General features: G+C 36.7%; 1 protein-coding gene across 1 annotated transcript in view; it reads left to right on the top strand.

The window, feature by feature from the left end:
* LOC136261532 (interaptin-like) overlaps nt 1-12,797 on the top strand; it is a 41,452-nt gene that overhangs the window by 7,733 nt on the left and 20,922 nt on the right. Inside the window, exons 3-10 of the mRNA XM_066055545.1 lie at nt 1,649-1,714; nt 4,121-4,177; nt 4,277-4,342; nt 6,693-6,776; nt 6,853-6,927; nt 10,286-10,369; nt 10,434-10,508; nt 11,693-11,860. Of these exons, the coding sequence (XP_065911617.1) occupies nt 1,649-1,714; nt 4,121-4,177; nt 4,277-4,342; nt 6,693-6,776; nt 6,853-6,927; nt 10,286-10,369; nt 10,434-10,508; nt 11,693-11,860 (675 nt within the window). The remainder of the gene's footprint in view (nt 1-1,648; nt 1,715-4,120; nt 4,178-4,276; nt 4,343-6,692; nt 6,777-6,852; nt 6,928-10,285; nt 10,370-10,433; nt 10,509-11,692; nt 11,861-12,797) is intronic.

Below are 12,797 nucleotides of genomic sequence, written 5' to 3'. Positions count from 1 at the left end.
GTACCTAGTGGGCTAGTGTTCTGGATAGCTATATATGTGTCACATATCTAACTAATTTTAGTTGTTAATAGCTATTGCAAGTAGTATCACCCTGTCAAGAAAATGTTGATGTAAAACTTGACAGCTATCATTAATATTTGGATATCACATTCTTTTTAAGTGTAAAGTTTGTCAGTATAAACTGTGCAAAATATTTTTTGCAAACAATTTTATCATGAATATTTACATAGTAAAGCAAATTATGGAATGCATCGCATAGTTATGTATTTAAAGGTAAATTACAATGCTATCACAAAGTTTGTTGCTTAGGGATGTATACATTATGATATTTACTTTGAAACAACTTCTTCTCCAACCATGTTTTGATAGTTATATTCACTTACCTTATATGTTCTTCACTTCCAGATATAATAGTGACATAACAAGCATATACATATTCAAACAAGTACACAATTTTTTTTTGGAATTTTCAATTAGAGTAGGGACCATAGCACACCAATAAAAAGTACCAAAACAAGTTGGAGTAGTGCTATTAAATCAATAAGAAGTGCTATATCCCTACTGTGCATTTCCATTATAGTATCTTGAGCACAGTAGGGATATAACACTTTTTATTGATTTAATAGCACTACTCCAGCTTGTTTTGGTACTTTGTATTGGTGTGCTATGGTCATTACTCCCTACTTAAGTCCCTGCTCTAGTCCCTATTTTGCAAAGTAAAATTGTTATGACTGGTGAACCCACGCATGCCGCATCAAAAGAAAGAAATGGTGCTGTGCGCCCCAACTATCAATTACCGTCTGAAAAGTGAAGTATCCATTAGTATACCCTTCGTTGTCAGCTATGTGCAACCCATTACACAGCATTACGAATTAAGAACTGTTCAAAAAGCACCTCTGCAATCAAACTAGCCACTATGAAAAATTCAGATAATTTCCATTATGAAGGGAAACTATCATTGCTACTGCCAGATTGACACCTTTTGCTATCAGCAAAGATGAATGGAACACAAAGGAGGACACTGGTAAGTCCATGAAGGATCGATTGTATGTACTGTGGTATGCCAAAAGGTACCTCTCGGGCTGAAGCAACGCCGAACAATGAAAAAAATCAAGCCTGTAGCCTTAGCCGTTATCAAGTTATGCTTGCCTGAAAGCATCAGTCAGTAGAAAATTCCTCATGTTTTTTAAATTCCGTAGCAACTTGTCAAAAACGTTTTGGGTCAATCTAAAGGCTTGTTTGGGCTTAGTTTTACCTAACCTTTTACCTAACCTGCCTAATCGTTGTCAGGGAAAGTGAGGCTGGTTTTTGGGTGATGTTTTTTCATGGGCCGCACCCACACCTTTGTGGTCCCTATTATAATAATGATAAATGCTGTATAAGCTACAGTGTTTATTTAAAGGGTAGTGATCATGGCTATATTTACACAGGCTGAAATGTGGCTTCTAAGCAAATTTGGCTTTTGTGCAAACCATAGCCTTTCCAAGTTTTATTATATATTTGCACAGTTCACAACTATATATGATGATTCTATAGTATATTCAGTGAATATATTGTAAGTTTCTATATGTAAGCAGTAATCTGTATATCTGCATATGCACATCATATGCTTATATGTAACATACATTTACATTTTATTTCTATGTAGGATGATATAGGGAGTACCACAGCGACTGTGGCTCAACCTCTCTCTGGCAGTGCTAGATTGCATAAAGTACGTGATTGAAAAAGTGTTATTTCAATGTAATTTATTGTTTCATTGTGGTGTTTAGTAAACAAGACCACATACATACTGTGTGCGTATATGCATGCATGCATGTGATATATTCAGCAATGGTATTAATTGATTGTTCATTCATTGGTACAAAAGATTTTAGCTCAAAATGTAGTAATAAGGTTTTACTATTTGTGATCCACCATATTGTGCCATTAGAACTATTGACTGCTCTATTAGAGTATCTTAATATTTAAACCACATTTTCTTAGGCAGTACTGTGGTGCAGAAAAACTAAGTCTTATTGTATAGTATCACTGTATTGTGTGATATGAATAAAGATCAATTCAAGTGACATGCGTACCATTTAAAGAAATGAGGCATGCAGTTGCTTCTAATATGCAAAACTTACTGAAAGTTGTTACTTCAGTTCAGTTTTATACTAAATCATATTTAGCCATTAGCCAGCTTTGAATGTAGATGTGTACATATAATACATAGTTAAAATCTAATTTACCAGAAGGCACTCACACTTCAGCTGTTTACATGTATTGAATATTTTTATGGTAGTTACTTGAAATATAAATATGTAAAAAGTACTTGGTACATGAGCGTCAAGCTGACAACCTCTCACCCTTAATTCCAAGGTACAGCTTGTTGCTCCTCTCAGTTGCCATACTACGGAACCTAAAGGAATATGGCACTAATTACTGGGATGGCTATATACACAAAAGCTTAACTACATTTATGTGTTAGACATACTGTAAAGTGTATTTTATTGTCTGGATATAGTGAATGCAAGATTTATCTGCCTTTGGCAGTGAGGACGCTTTGTATTCTGCACCTCATAATGGGAGGAGGGGAGACCATGCCCCTTACTTAGTTTGCTGGACAATGTGTTTTACCAAAGATCAAGATATTGTGATAGAGCAGTCAACAACTGTAATGGAACAGCCAGATTTTCAAGCTAAATATGTATGCAATAAGCCAGTTATGCACTTATATCCCAGACACCAAAGAGTTTACAGAAACTATGTAACTACCATTCAGCATAGTAAATGAGTGTAAAGGAGGTGCTAAAAGTAAACAATAATATTATAGTGATCCGTTAGTCAAAACCCCTTATGCCAGTTATTTTGTAACATGCACTTGTCTCAGGCTTAGTTCAAAAACTGAGACATGATATTTTACGGTGGTACAGCAGGGCCAGAGCCCACGGTCCGGCATTGGCCGGATCACTTTTCAGCTACTTGAAGTTGTAAAAGGATCGATATACTCTAATAGAGCAGTCATCAAAATATACTCTAATAGAACAGTCACCATGATACTCTAATAGAGCATTCAGTAAAGACTATAGCCACTGTTGAGTGTTCTAATCATATACATTGCTGTTCAAGCCATTAAATCTCTGGTAATTGTCTTTCAATCTAAATGGTTTCTGTATAGAACTACGTAAATATTTACTTCAAGAATTTTTTGTATCATGAAAATAAAATTAGCTATGACATTGAATGATTGGTACAGTAGCACAAAATTACCATTGATGCTAACAAAAAGGAGAAAGAGAACTTGCATGCAAACTAGCCCTCCAGATGCCATTTCAGAGCATCTATTTTCAAAAATTTCAAGCATGCCCCCAGACCTCCTAGCTTGGCATGCTGTGCATGTGCCTGTGTGTACTTAGTAGATTTAGTTGAGTATCACAAAGATCTTATTAGATCAATAAAAAGTAGTGTGCATGACTATGACCTCCTTTGTAGTCCATGATCATGGCCAGACCACTCAAAATTTCTGGGCTCTGGCCATGTACAGTGAAACCTCTATATATTAAATGGACACTTTGGGACCCAGAACTTTAGGCTGAGGATTTCCTCTTTCAAAAGTAAAAATATATGAAGCCAGAGCTATTAGGACCAAAGTCTTTATCCTAATTAAGGAGGTTTTTCTATGTGTCCTTAATTCAGGGAGTTTGTGAAGAGAGGTTCACTGTATAACTAAGTTTTTCTTGTAACATCAAAGTGAAATACTATCTCAGAGCTATGATTTTAAAGCTTGGGTGGGGAGCTTGCCCCCAGAGTATGCACATTGACACCTTCTTGTTGTATGCTACAAACACCAATGTACATTATCCTTCCTACCCCACTATTTAGCTTGTTCCACTGGTCTTGCCCCACCCTATCAAAACACTTACCTTCATAGGTTTCAGCTGGTGTGTTTGATACTATACTGGTAAAACTATGGTCTTTACTGTGTTGATGTACATTTGACTGCTGTATCTATATTCACATTTATATGCTTGTGCAAATTACATTTTTGACATATTATACATGCATTGTATAAACATGTGTATGATGAACTCTGCACTTCAATACTATGTTTGTTGTAATCATTGTTAATACTTCACAGCTTTCAGTAAATGAACTAACCAAGGAACTAATGAAGGCCACAGAAACTGCTGTAACGGTATGTGTCCATGCATGTATTTACATGTGCATGCCTCAGCAAGAGGACATTGAGTATTGTAATTGCAAGTTGTATAGAATTACATGTATGTTTATCCAGCATTACATTGGCAAACTAGCCCAAGAATTAGAAGTCCAGGACAAAAAGAACGCAGAAGCAGTTCAGGTGCATACGTATATACATACTCGTGCATTTTTGGATGTACTGTACTTTATAATATGTGCATTAATTGTGTTATATCATGCATGTTTGTCTTGCATATCTATTTACATGTATCTGTGGAGCTACATATATGTTATCATTTGTAAATTGTAAATGAAAACTAAAAATTTGTTGTTAATTGTATTAACTACCAGCCAGTAACCATAATCAAGAAGCGTCACCATTTGTTCTTGGAATTACTCATCGTGGCCTATTCCATTACATCTCAGTACGTTCAGCACCTGAAGAGCTTCAGCATATGCATGCTTGAGTAACAAGATATCATTGCCATTCAAGTTGTTATGCTAAGTTCTGCACTTTCAGGTGCAAATACAATAGGGAATTGTTTTACTGTTTTTAGTACAAAGCTTTGCTGTTATACTGTATTATAGTTTGTCAGTTACGCATCAAAGGTGTGATCAAGACACATCATTCAACCAAGAAAGCGTACCGTGCATGTATATCAACAGGGAGAAAAACTAATGCATATACATAGCATCCTCTGAACAAAGAACATAATGAATTGTAACACCATAAGGTCACAGACAAACATTGTAATACCTAATGCCTAGCTAACTTTGGGTTGCAATAGAGCATAGAGTTGATGGCAAATTGAGACCAAAGTCAAAGTCTCACAAACTAGAAGAAAGAAATACCCTCCTTGACTGTTCTAATTGTTGAAATAACAACTGTCTTTAACCTCCACTCCAGCCTGAGAAGCAGCAGAGGAAATAATAGCAGACTGGGTGGTACATCTGACAGAAAGGTCAAAATAAGCAGGACAACAAAGATGGGAATCCAGATGGTAAATGTCCTTGCATGATGACAGTCAAAAAATGATACCTTGCTTCCAGAGAACAAAAAGTGTACAGAAAGTGTCGATAAAGGAAGTGTGACATGGAAAATTAATGCTTGATATGGTTTCCTAGCATGAAGAAGATGACGACTAGCATGATTAAAGATAAGAGGAAAGGCAAGGCACAGAGGGCAAGCACTCAATGGAACCCCACAAGGCACATGCCACTAGTGAATTTGTTAGTGTGGCTAAAAATGGTGGTCACACGATGCATCATGTAGCCTCTAGCCCTGTGACTGTGGTCAGGCTGCACAGGCAGGACAAATTTGGTATTATAATGCAGGTTATTATAATACTGTATGATACAAACTTTTGGTGAGGGAAAAATTTGGTAATTTTAACTCTGAATGGAATTTGGCATATAACATTTTGGCAAATGCTTGTGTCATATTGCAAGTTTGCTAACAAGAAAATTTTGCCAAAATTAGCCAAAATTATCTCTCACCAAATATTTATTGTTATTGTTATTATTGTTATTAGCACTTTACAGTGACCAGCACTGAAGGTCTAACAACAACATGTGCTGCAGCCTTAGAATTACCTAACCTAATTTCAAGGACTTAGACTTAGTGACTTATAGCTGAAATTTGTATCATGTTGTATTCAAAATCCTCTTAAATCCTCTTTTGGGGAATTTTTGTATAGGAATGTGCATCAGTTGTCCAGTTTTTAAAATATAGCTTGGCAATTGTTTTTACTCTAATTAGTGAGGTACAAATGCATGATAATTGGTTCCTGTATTATGCACACTTGTTGGTAATGAAAAATGCTACTGTGTCAAAGTGGTGTTGTTCTTTGGTATAGACCTATAATAGTGGGGTGTGTCATCATGATCATTGCTAAGATCTTGGTGCTCAATTGGTATTGATCAACCAAGATTGCATTAATAGGTGTGGTATTGAACGTATCATGAAGTTAATAAGTTAACATCTATTGAGCGTAAGTGGTTTGTGGTATCTATATAATTATGCCACTCATGGAAAGTGTTGATAGAGAAAACTAATGCCATATATAATATGGTTTCATTGCATGAAGAAGGATGAAGACCAGCCTGATTGAAGATAAAAGGAAAGTCAAGGCACAGAGGGCACACACTCATCAGAACCCCAAAAGGCACATCCCACTGTTATTGTGGTGTAAAATGGTGGCTGTGTGCTGCTTCATTTGGCCTCCAGCCTTGTTGACTGTGGGAGGATCCTTACTTAAACAGTACTACTGTACTGTTTGATATCTTTTCTTGGAATTTGAGAATAAATTTTGTGTCTGCTCTTGCAAAAATGGCATACAAAAATGACATTTACACACATGATACTATTCACTTGAGGGTAATAGTTGTTTATGTGCTATCATCTGTGAGAAAGCTGGGAAGATTTTGTGGACATTTTAAGCTATCAATATTGCAGCTTCTATGAAACAATATGTGGTTTGTTATAGTTGTGTTGTTAAATTATATTTCAGAATCAAGTTGAGGCACTGCAGCTGCGGATAAAGAGTCACTCAGAGGAATTAGAAAATGAAAAGAGAGCTACTAAATCTGTTATGGTGTGTTACTGTGTTGATTGTTATGTAATGAATTGCTTGTGGTGATAGCATATCACATAATTGTTTTAATGTTCAGAATGAATTGGGTTGTTCAAAGAATATTATTCAACAATTACAAACTGACAAGGCAGACATAGAACAGCACATGACTGTGAGTATATCAGTAATAATTTTGTACATTGTAATTCATGTCAATGATGTTAATTTTTGCACAGTGGTTAACAGTTACAAGTGTTCAGTTTGCCATACATACAATTTTCCAAGCACATAGCTTTCACACCATACGGGTGTACTATCTAACATTTTAAAAAGATACACAAAGGTTAAACAACACAGATTAAACTATTTGTAGTTAAATACTGTCAACTGTTCCAGTCATACACATTTAGCTACAGTATTCTGCTCATAATTCCTTACTGTTATGAAAACATTAATGTAAATGCCTCTTAGAATACGAAGTGACTATGTGATAATTATTGCAATGAAATTTTAATATTCTGTGGAATTTTCTGCTGACTGATTGATTGACTGATGCCTTCAGACCAACATAAGTCAACAACGGCTAAGGCTATAGGTTTGATGTTTTCACTTTTAAGGATTGCTTCAGCCCAACAGGTGCCTTTTGACATACTGCAGTACATACAATGCATGCATCATGGACTTACCTTTGTGCTCCTTTGTGTCCTATTTTTTTTCACTGGTAGCCCAAGGTGTCAATTCATGGTAGTATTAAAATGGCTTCCCCATGCTAACTTGATACGTTTATAATGAAAATAGTCTGTATTTTCTGTAGTGAACTGTATACAAGAGATGGTGTGTGAATTCAGATTAAAAACAATTTTTGATTATTCTTTCGGTATAAACTGATTCACCAGTCATACAACAAGTTGATGTTAAAAACCAGGTACCCAGTAAATGCTTTCCCTTGAATTTTAACTCTCTTTATAAATTAACAGCCCACTTCTCACGGTTTTCCGTTGGGGCTGTATCTTTGACCTCGTTTCCTGTGTCTGTTGGAAGTCAATTCTTGCTTAATCTTTTGAAAAGCATTATCCTGGTCTGCACCCCAAAGGCATACTGATTTCTTGCTTAGAAGCTTTCTGAGAGATTTGGTCATCTCAGCAATACGGGGTGAGAATTTTCCCAATTGGTTGGTCATTCCAAGGAAGCATCTAAGTTCTGAAACTGATGATGGAGTTTTCATCTTTGTGATAGCTGTAATGTTTTGAGGATCTGCTGAAACTCCTTCTGCATTGATAACATGGCCAGGGAACTGCATTGTGTCCTTTCCAAACTTACATTTAGCTTGGTTCAAAGTTATGCCAACTGACTGGATGTGTCTAAGGACTGCTTCCAAGTGTTTATTGTGTTGCTCACAGCTCTTCCGAATACCTGTACAAAAGACAGAGAATACCTGTACAAAAGACAGAGAATACCAGGGAGACCAGAGAGAATTTTATTCATTCAGCGTTGAAAGTGTTCTGGTGCACTTGAAATTCCAAAAGGCATCTTATTGAAACAAAGTCTGCCAAGCGGAGTGATGAAAATGGTCGGATGTCTGGAACTCTCAGCTAAGGGAATCTGCCAGAAGCCACTGTTTGCATCAAGTTTGCTAAATATTTTGGTTCCTGAAAGCTGTGCTGGTGCGGTCAGATCAATGATTGTTTTATACTCAGTTTTCTAAGTGCAGCTACACGTATCTACTCCACATACAGTGGCTTAAGTACTTCAAATAGTTTTGTGACATCTAAATATGCTCCTCTAAGGAAAGTGTTGATACGGAAAATTAATGCTTTGCAGGGATGTAACCACAGTGGTTGGTACCGACCACCGCTCAAATAAAATAGCCACCACTACTACTCAACAACCACTACAAATCACCTCTGACATACACAAGTTAAGTCCCTATACAACTTTTCTGGACTAATTCCTGAGTCTTGTAGCCACCACTATTCTAAACCTGGGCACATCCCTGGCTTTGGCATGATTTCCTTGCATAAAGAAAAAAACGACAAGACACAGAATGCAGATACTCGTCGCTACCAGAAAAGGCACATTCCACCTATGAGTTTGTTATTGTGGTGTGAAATGGTGGCCTTGCACTGCTTTGATTGGCTTCTAGCTTTGCAACTGTTGTCAGGCAGGCATTGAGGCATTGAGGCATTGAGGCATTGAGGTAGGCAGATGAATATACAGTTTTTAGAAATTAATATCCAGCTATCTGTATACACTAAGGCTATTCCATAAAAGTGATTTTTGTGGCGTATGGGGAGAACCGTACTAAACAGTACTTCTGTACTGTTTGATATTACTTACTAATCAGCTATGTGCAGTGCTCAAATACATAAGAGAATGGCTAAAAATGTCAAATCATTTGCTGAGCACTGGTATAGTAATGCACATAGAGTAAAACTTAAAAGATAATTTGTGTAGTAGTTTGTGTAAGTTGTACTAAAAATAGCCAACAGCTATACCCCAATCACTGTATGTATATTTTTAATGTTCTGTTGTGCTAATTATAGTTTTAAAGGACATAGTGTGACAAATTGCAGTTTGCAAGCAGCTTTTTTATATACGTATAGATTTTGCATGTAAGAAATAAATAAGAAAATAATCTTTGCAGCTATGCCATTCTCTGTAATGTACGGGTACAGATAAGCCCTGTCATGGGCTTACCAATGTGAGGCTAATTATTCATGTGTTTTTGTAATGCAGAGTTGAATGTTAATGAATTGTCTTTCTACTTGCTGAGCACCTGTAGCAAGTTGACATATGTTGACATATGCTATGTTAAATCATAATGAACCTTCCCGTGAAGTTTACAACTGTATGCTTGAGGCAAACTATACTTTTCACTTGTTTTTCAGTGCATATCAACTGCATGCATCTGTTGTGTTCGTGTGTATTCATAGCTTAAGTTGTACTACACACATATGTGTGACTTCAAACTTCTGAGGTGATTTTTGTATGTACATACACATTGCATAAAGCCATCCCAATAATTTGACTAGCCATTTCAAGTTATCTCTTAACAACAATCTATCTACCACCAACAATTCAGATTGCTATATAATTACCTTTCTAACCAATCAGCAATCCATAAAGTAGTTATGAAACTATCTACCTGCAGACCCAGCTCCTCAGCAACACTTTAGAGTGACGATCGTGATAAGCTCCTCTAAAATTAATTTTCGTGTTCATCAGTGTTGTTTGTGTTGGACATAAAGGTAATCTACACAAGTTAGTAAACACTACTGGCATGACTTTTACTGCTAAAAGTACACTGAAATTCAGTTTCAGAGCATTAGTTTTCTGAGTTTTCTGGGGGGCATGACCCCTAGTTAAGCAGACTTTCTCACATGCTTTGCATATTCAACCATCATTTTATCTTTATTTTACCATTACCTAGCCCCCCCAATCACAAGGTGCTAGCTACGCCTATGCATTGTAAACTTTTCAGTTGACTTTACTTTGTAGCTAACTGTGGTATAAAAATTTTGCTTGTGTAGAGTCAAGTGGTGACTTTAGAAGTCAAGGTGAAGGAGTTAACAAATGAGTTAGCCATTGAACATAAGGCTACAGAAGCTGCAATGGTATGCAGTCAGCATTTTAAATTTCTGTGGCAGTTACTATCTTACAACTGTCTTTTGTTCACAGAGTCAGTTAGATGATACAGTGGGCAAATTACAGCAGGTGCAAAATGAAAAACGTATATTGGATCAGCAAATGACAGTAAGCACTGTTTAATTACTGCCAGTTCCATGTGATGGTATAGCTTACATGTTTATTTTCACTGAGAACACTCCCATGTATTTTATTTATACTCCGTTCGCCCCATCTCTGGGAGGACTGTATGACTGAGAATAAACTGTGCTTTGAACCAATCAAGGTGTGCTGTCCTACATCATGTAGGTCCATCCCAACTCCATGGGATGCCTCAAGTTGACTGGGTGCTAATGAACATTTCCAGGGCACGTACTTAACTTGGGTTGATGATGATAAATGCCTATCAAAATCTAATGATTGGTGCAATACAATTTATTCAGTAGGATCTATGTTGCCGTGCATACATACAAAGAACTTTTGGTAAACCCCAACTGTTTTACTTGTTAGCATGTAACAATTTCTATAGCCAAGAACAAATATCTATTGGCTAAACACAAGAGTTAAAATTTATAATTCAAGTTGTGCATTGCATGCTTATTTGGTACATGCAGTCACGAGTTATTGTTTTGGTTGCATGTTGAGCAGCAGTTTGAATAGGAACTGGCTCAAGTTCACCAACCTAGGTTACCTGACAAGTACATGAGTAGTGTAAATGGGGTGGTTGCGTATGATTGTAGTGTTGCACCGATATCCAAATTAGCCGATTATTCCGATAACCGATATTAAGCAACATAATTAGCCGATACCGATAACCGATCCGATATACACTAATAACACTAACACTCATCCTCATCATTATTAAATTGCTCATATTAGTGACATAACCATTGATATACAGCTCATTCTAGGCTAAAATGTAAAGTTAGATGTATACCACAAGTAAAAGTTACTCATGGTAAACAGGCTTTAAGTACATTTTACTACTGCTATACAGTTGAGACAAGTGGCTGGCACTACATAGAAACCTAAAAAACCTCAGTTTATTGTTGGGCATGGCCTAAACCCTGACAGTTTATTATGGGCATGGCTTGTAGTCACCGCTAAACCATTAACACATAACTTAATTAAAATGCCAAATAACTTATGTCTAGCCTCCCCCACATCATTATACTACACAGCGCAGTGGAGATTAACATCGGCCTTGATTTAATCAAAACCGATTAATCGGCTAGTAGCCAATATCGGCCCGATACCGATTATTGAACCGATTATCAGTGCAACACTATATGATTGTTGTGCTTATTTTGTAGACTGGTAACAAAGAGAGAGAGGACAGGATAGCAGAGTTAGAGGAGTTCATTAATGATCAGGTCACTGAGTTAGACAAGATGGAGGCAGCATTGAAACAAACTGTAGCTAATAAGGAAGTGTTGGAAAGTGCTCACAAGGAACTGTTTGAAACAAGTAGTTTGATTAAAGTGCGTTGGTACTCTGTTATTTGCATAACAAGTATTGTAGTTAACACCAAAGCTTCATTCTTGTGCATATATATATCTAATCCAAAACAGCCAAGCTGTAAAAAAAGTGTGCGGCCCTCAGAAAGGCTATGGTGAAAAAAAGATGTGAAATCCAAGGTGGCGGCCAAGAAATGGCTGTGATGGTAGGTTAATGGTAAAAATTTTAATAACGACAATTCAGGTGAATTTTGGTGCCACTTGGTCTTGGTACAAAATTCACCTGAGTTGTTGTTATTAAAATTTTTACCATTAACCTACCATCACAGCCATTTCTTGGCCACCACCTTAGATTTCACATCTTTTTTCACCATAGCCTTTCTGAGGGTCGCACACTTTTTTTACAGCTTGGCTGTTTTGGATTAGATTTCATTTCTTTTTGTATTTGTAAACCCCAAAGCCGGCCTATGGCCGGCTTTGGGACTTTTTAACCTATTTTTTTTTCTTTACCACAGGAAGAAGAAAAGATGAAGCAGATGTACTTTAAATATTTCTGATTTAATCAGTAAATGTACAAATTATATATATAATACATATATTTATTACAGAACTCTCCATGATGGTTTCTTTGTAACTGAACACTCTACAAGGTGACTTCTTCTAGCTGCTCTCTCTACAGGGTGATTTGTTTGTAGCTGAACTATCTACAAGGTCACTTCTTCTAGCTGATCTCTCTACAGGGTGATTTATTTGTAGCTGAATTCTGTACAGGTGATTTGTTTGCAGCTCAGCTCTTTACAGAATGGTTTCTTTGTAGCTGAACTCTCTACAAGGTAACTTCTTCTAGCTGATCTTTCTACAGGGCAATTTGTTTGTGGCTGAATTTTCTACAGGGTGATTTCTTTGAAGCTGAACTCTCTACATGGTGGTTTCTTTGTAGCTGAACTCTCTACAAGGTAAA

The sequence above is a fragment of the Dysidea avara genome, chromosome 7, assembly GCF_963678975.1.
Source record: "Dysidea avara chromosome 7, odDysAvar1.4, whole genome shotgun sequence".
Taxonomy (NCBI): domain Eukaryota; kingdom Metazoa; phylum Porifera; class Demospongiae; order Dictyoceratida; family Dysideidae; genus Dysidea; species Dysidea avara.
This window is presented reverse-complemented; position numbering and strand designations above follow the sequence as displayed.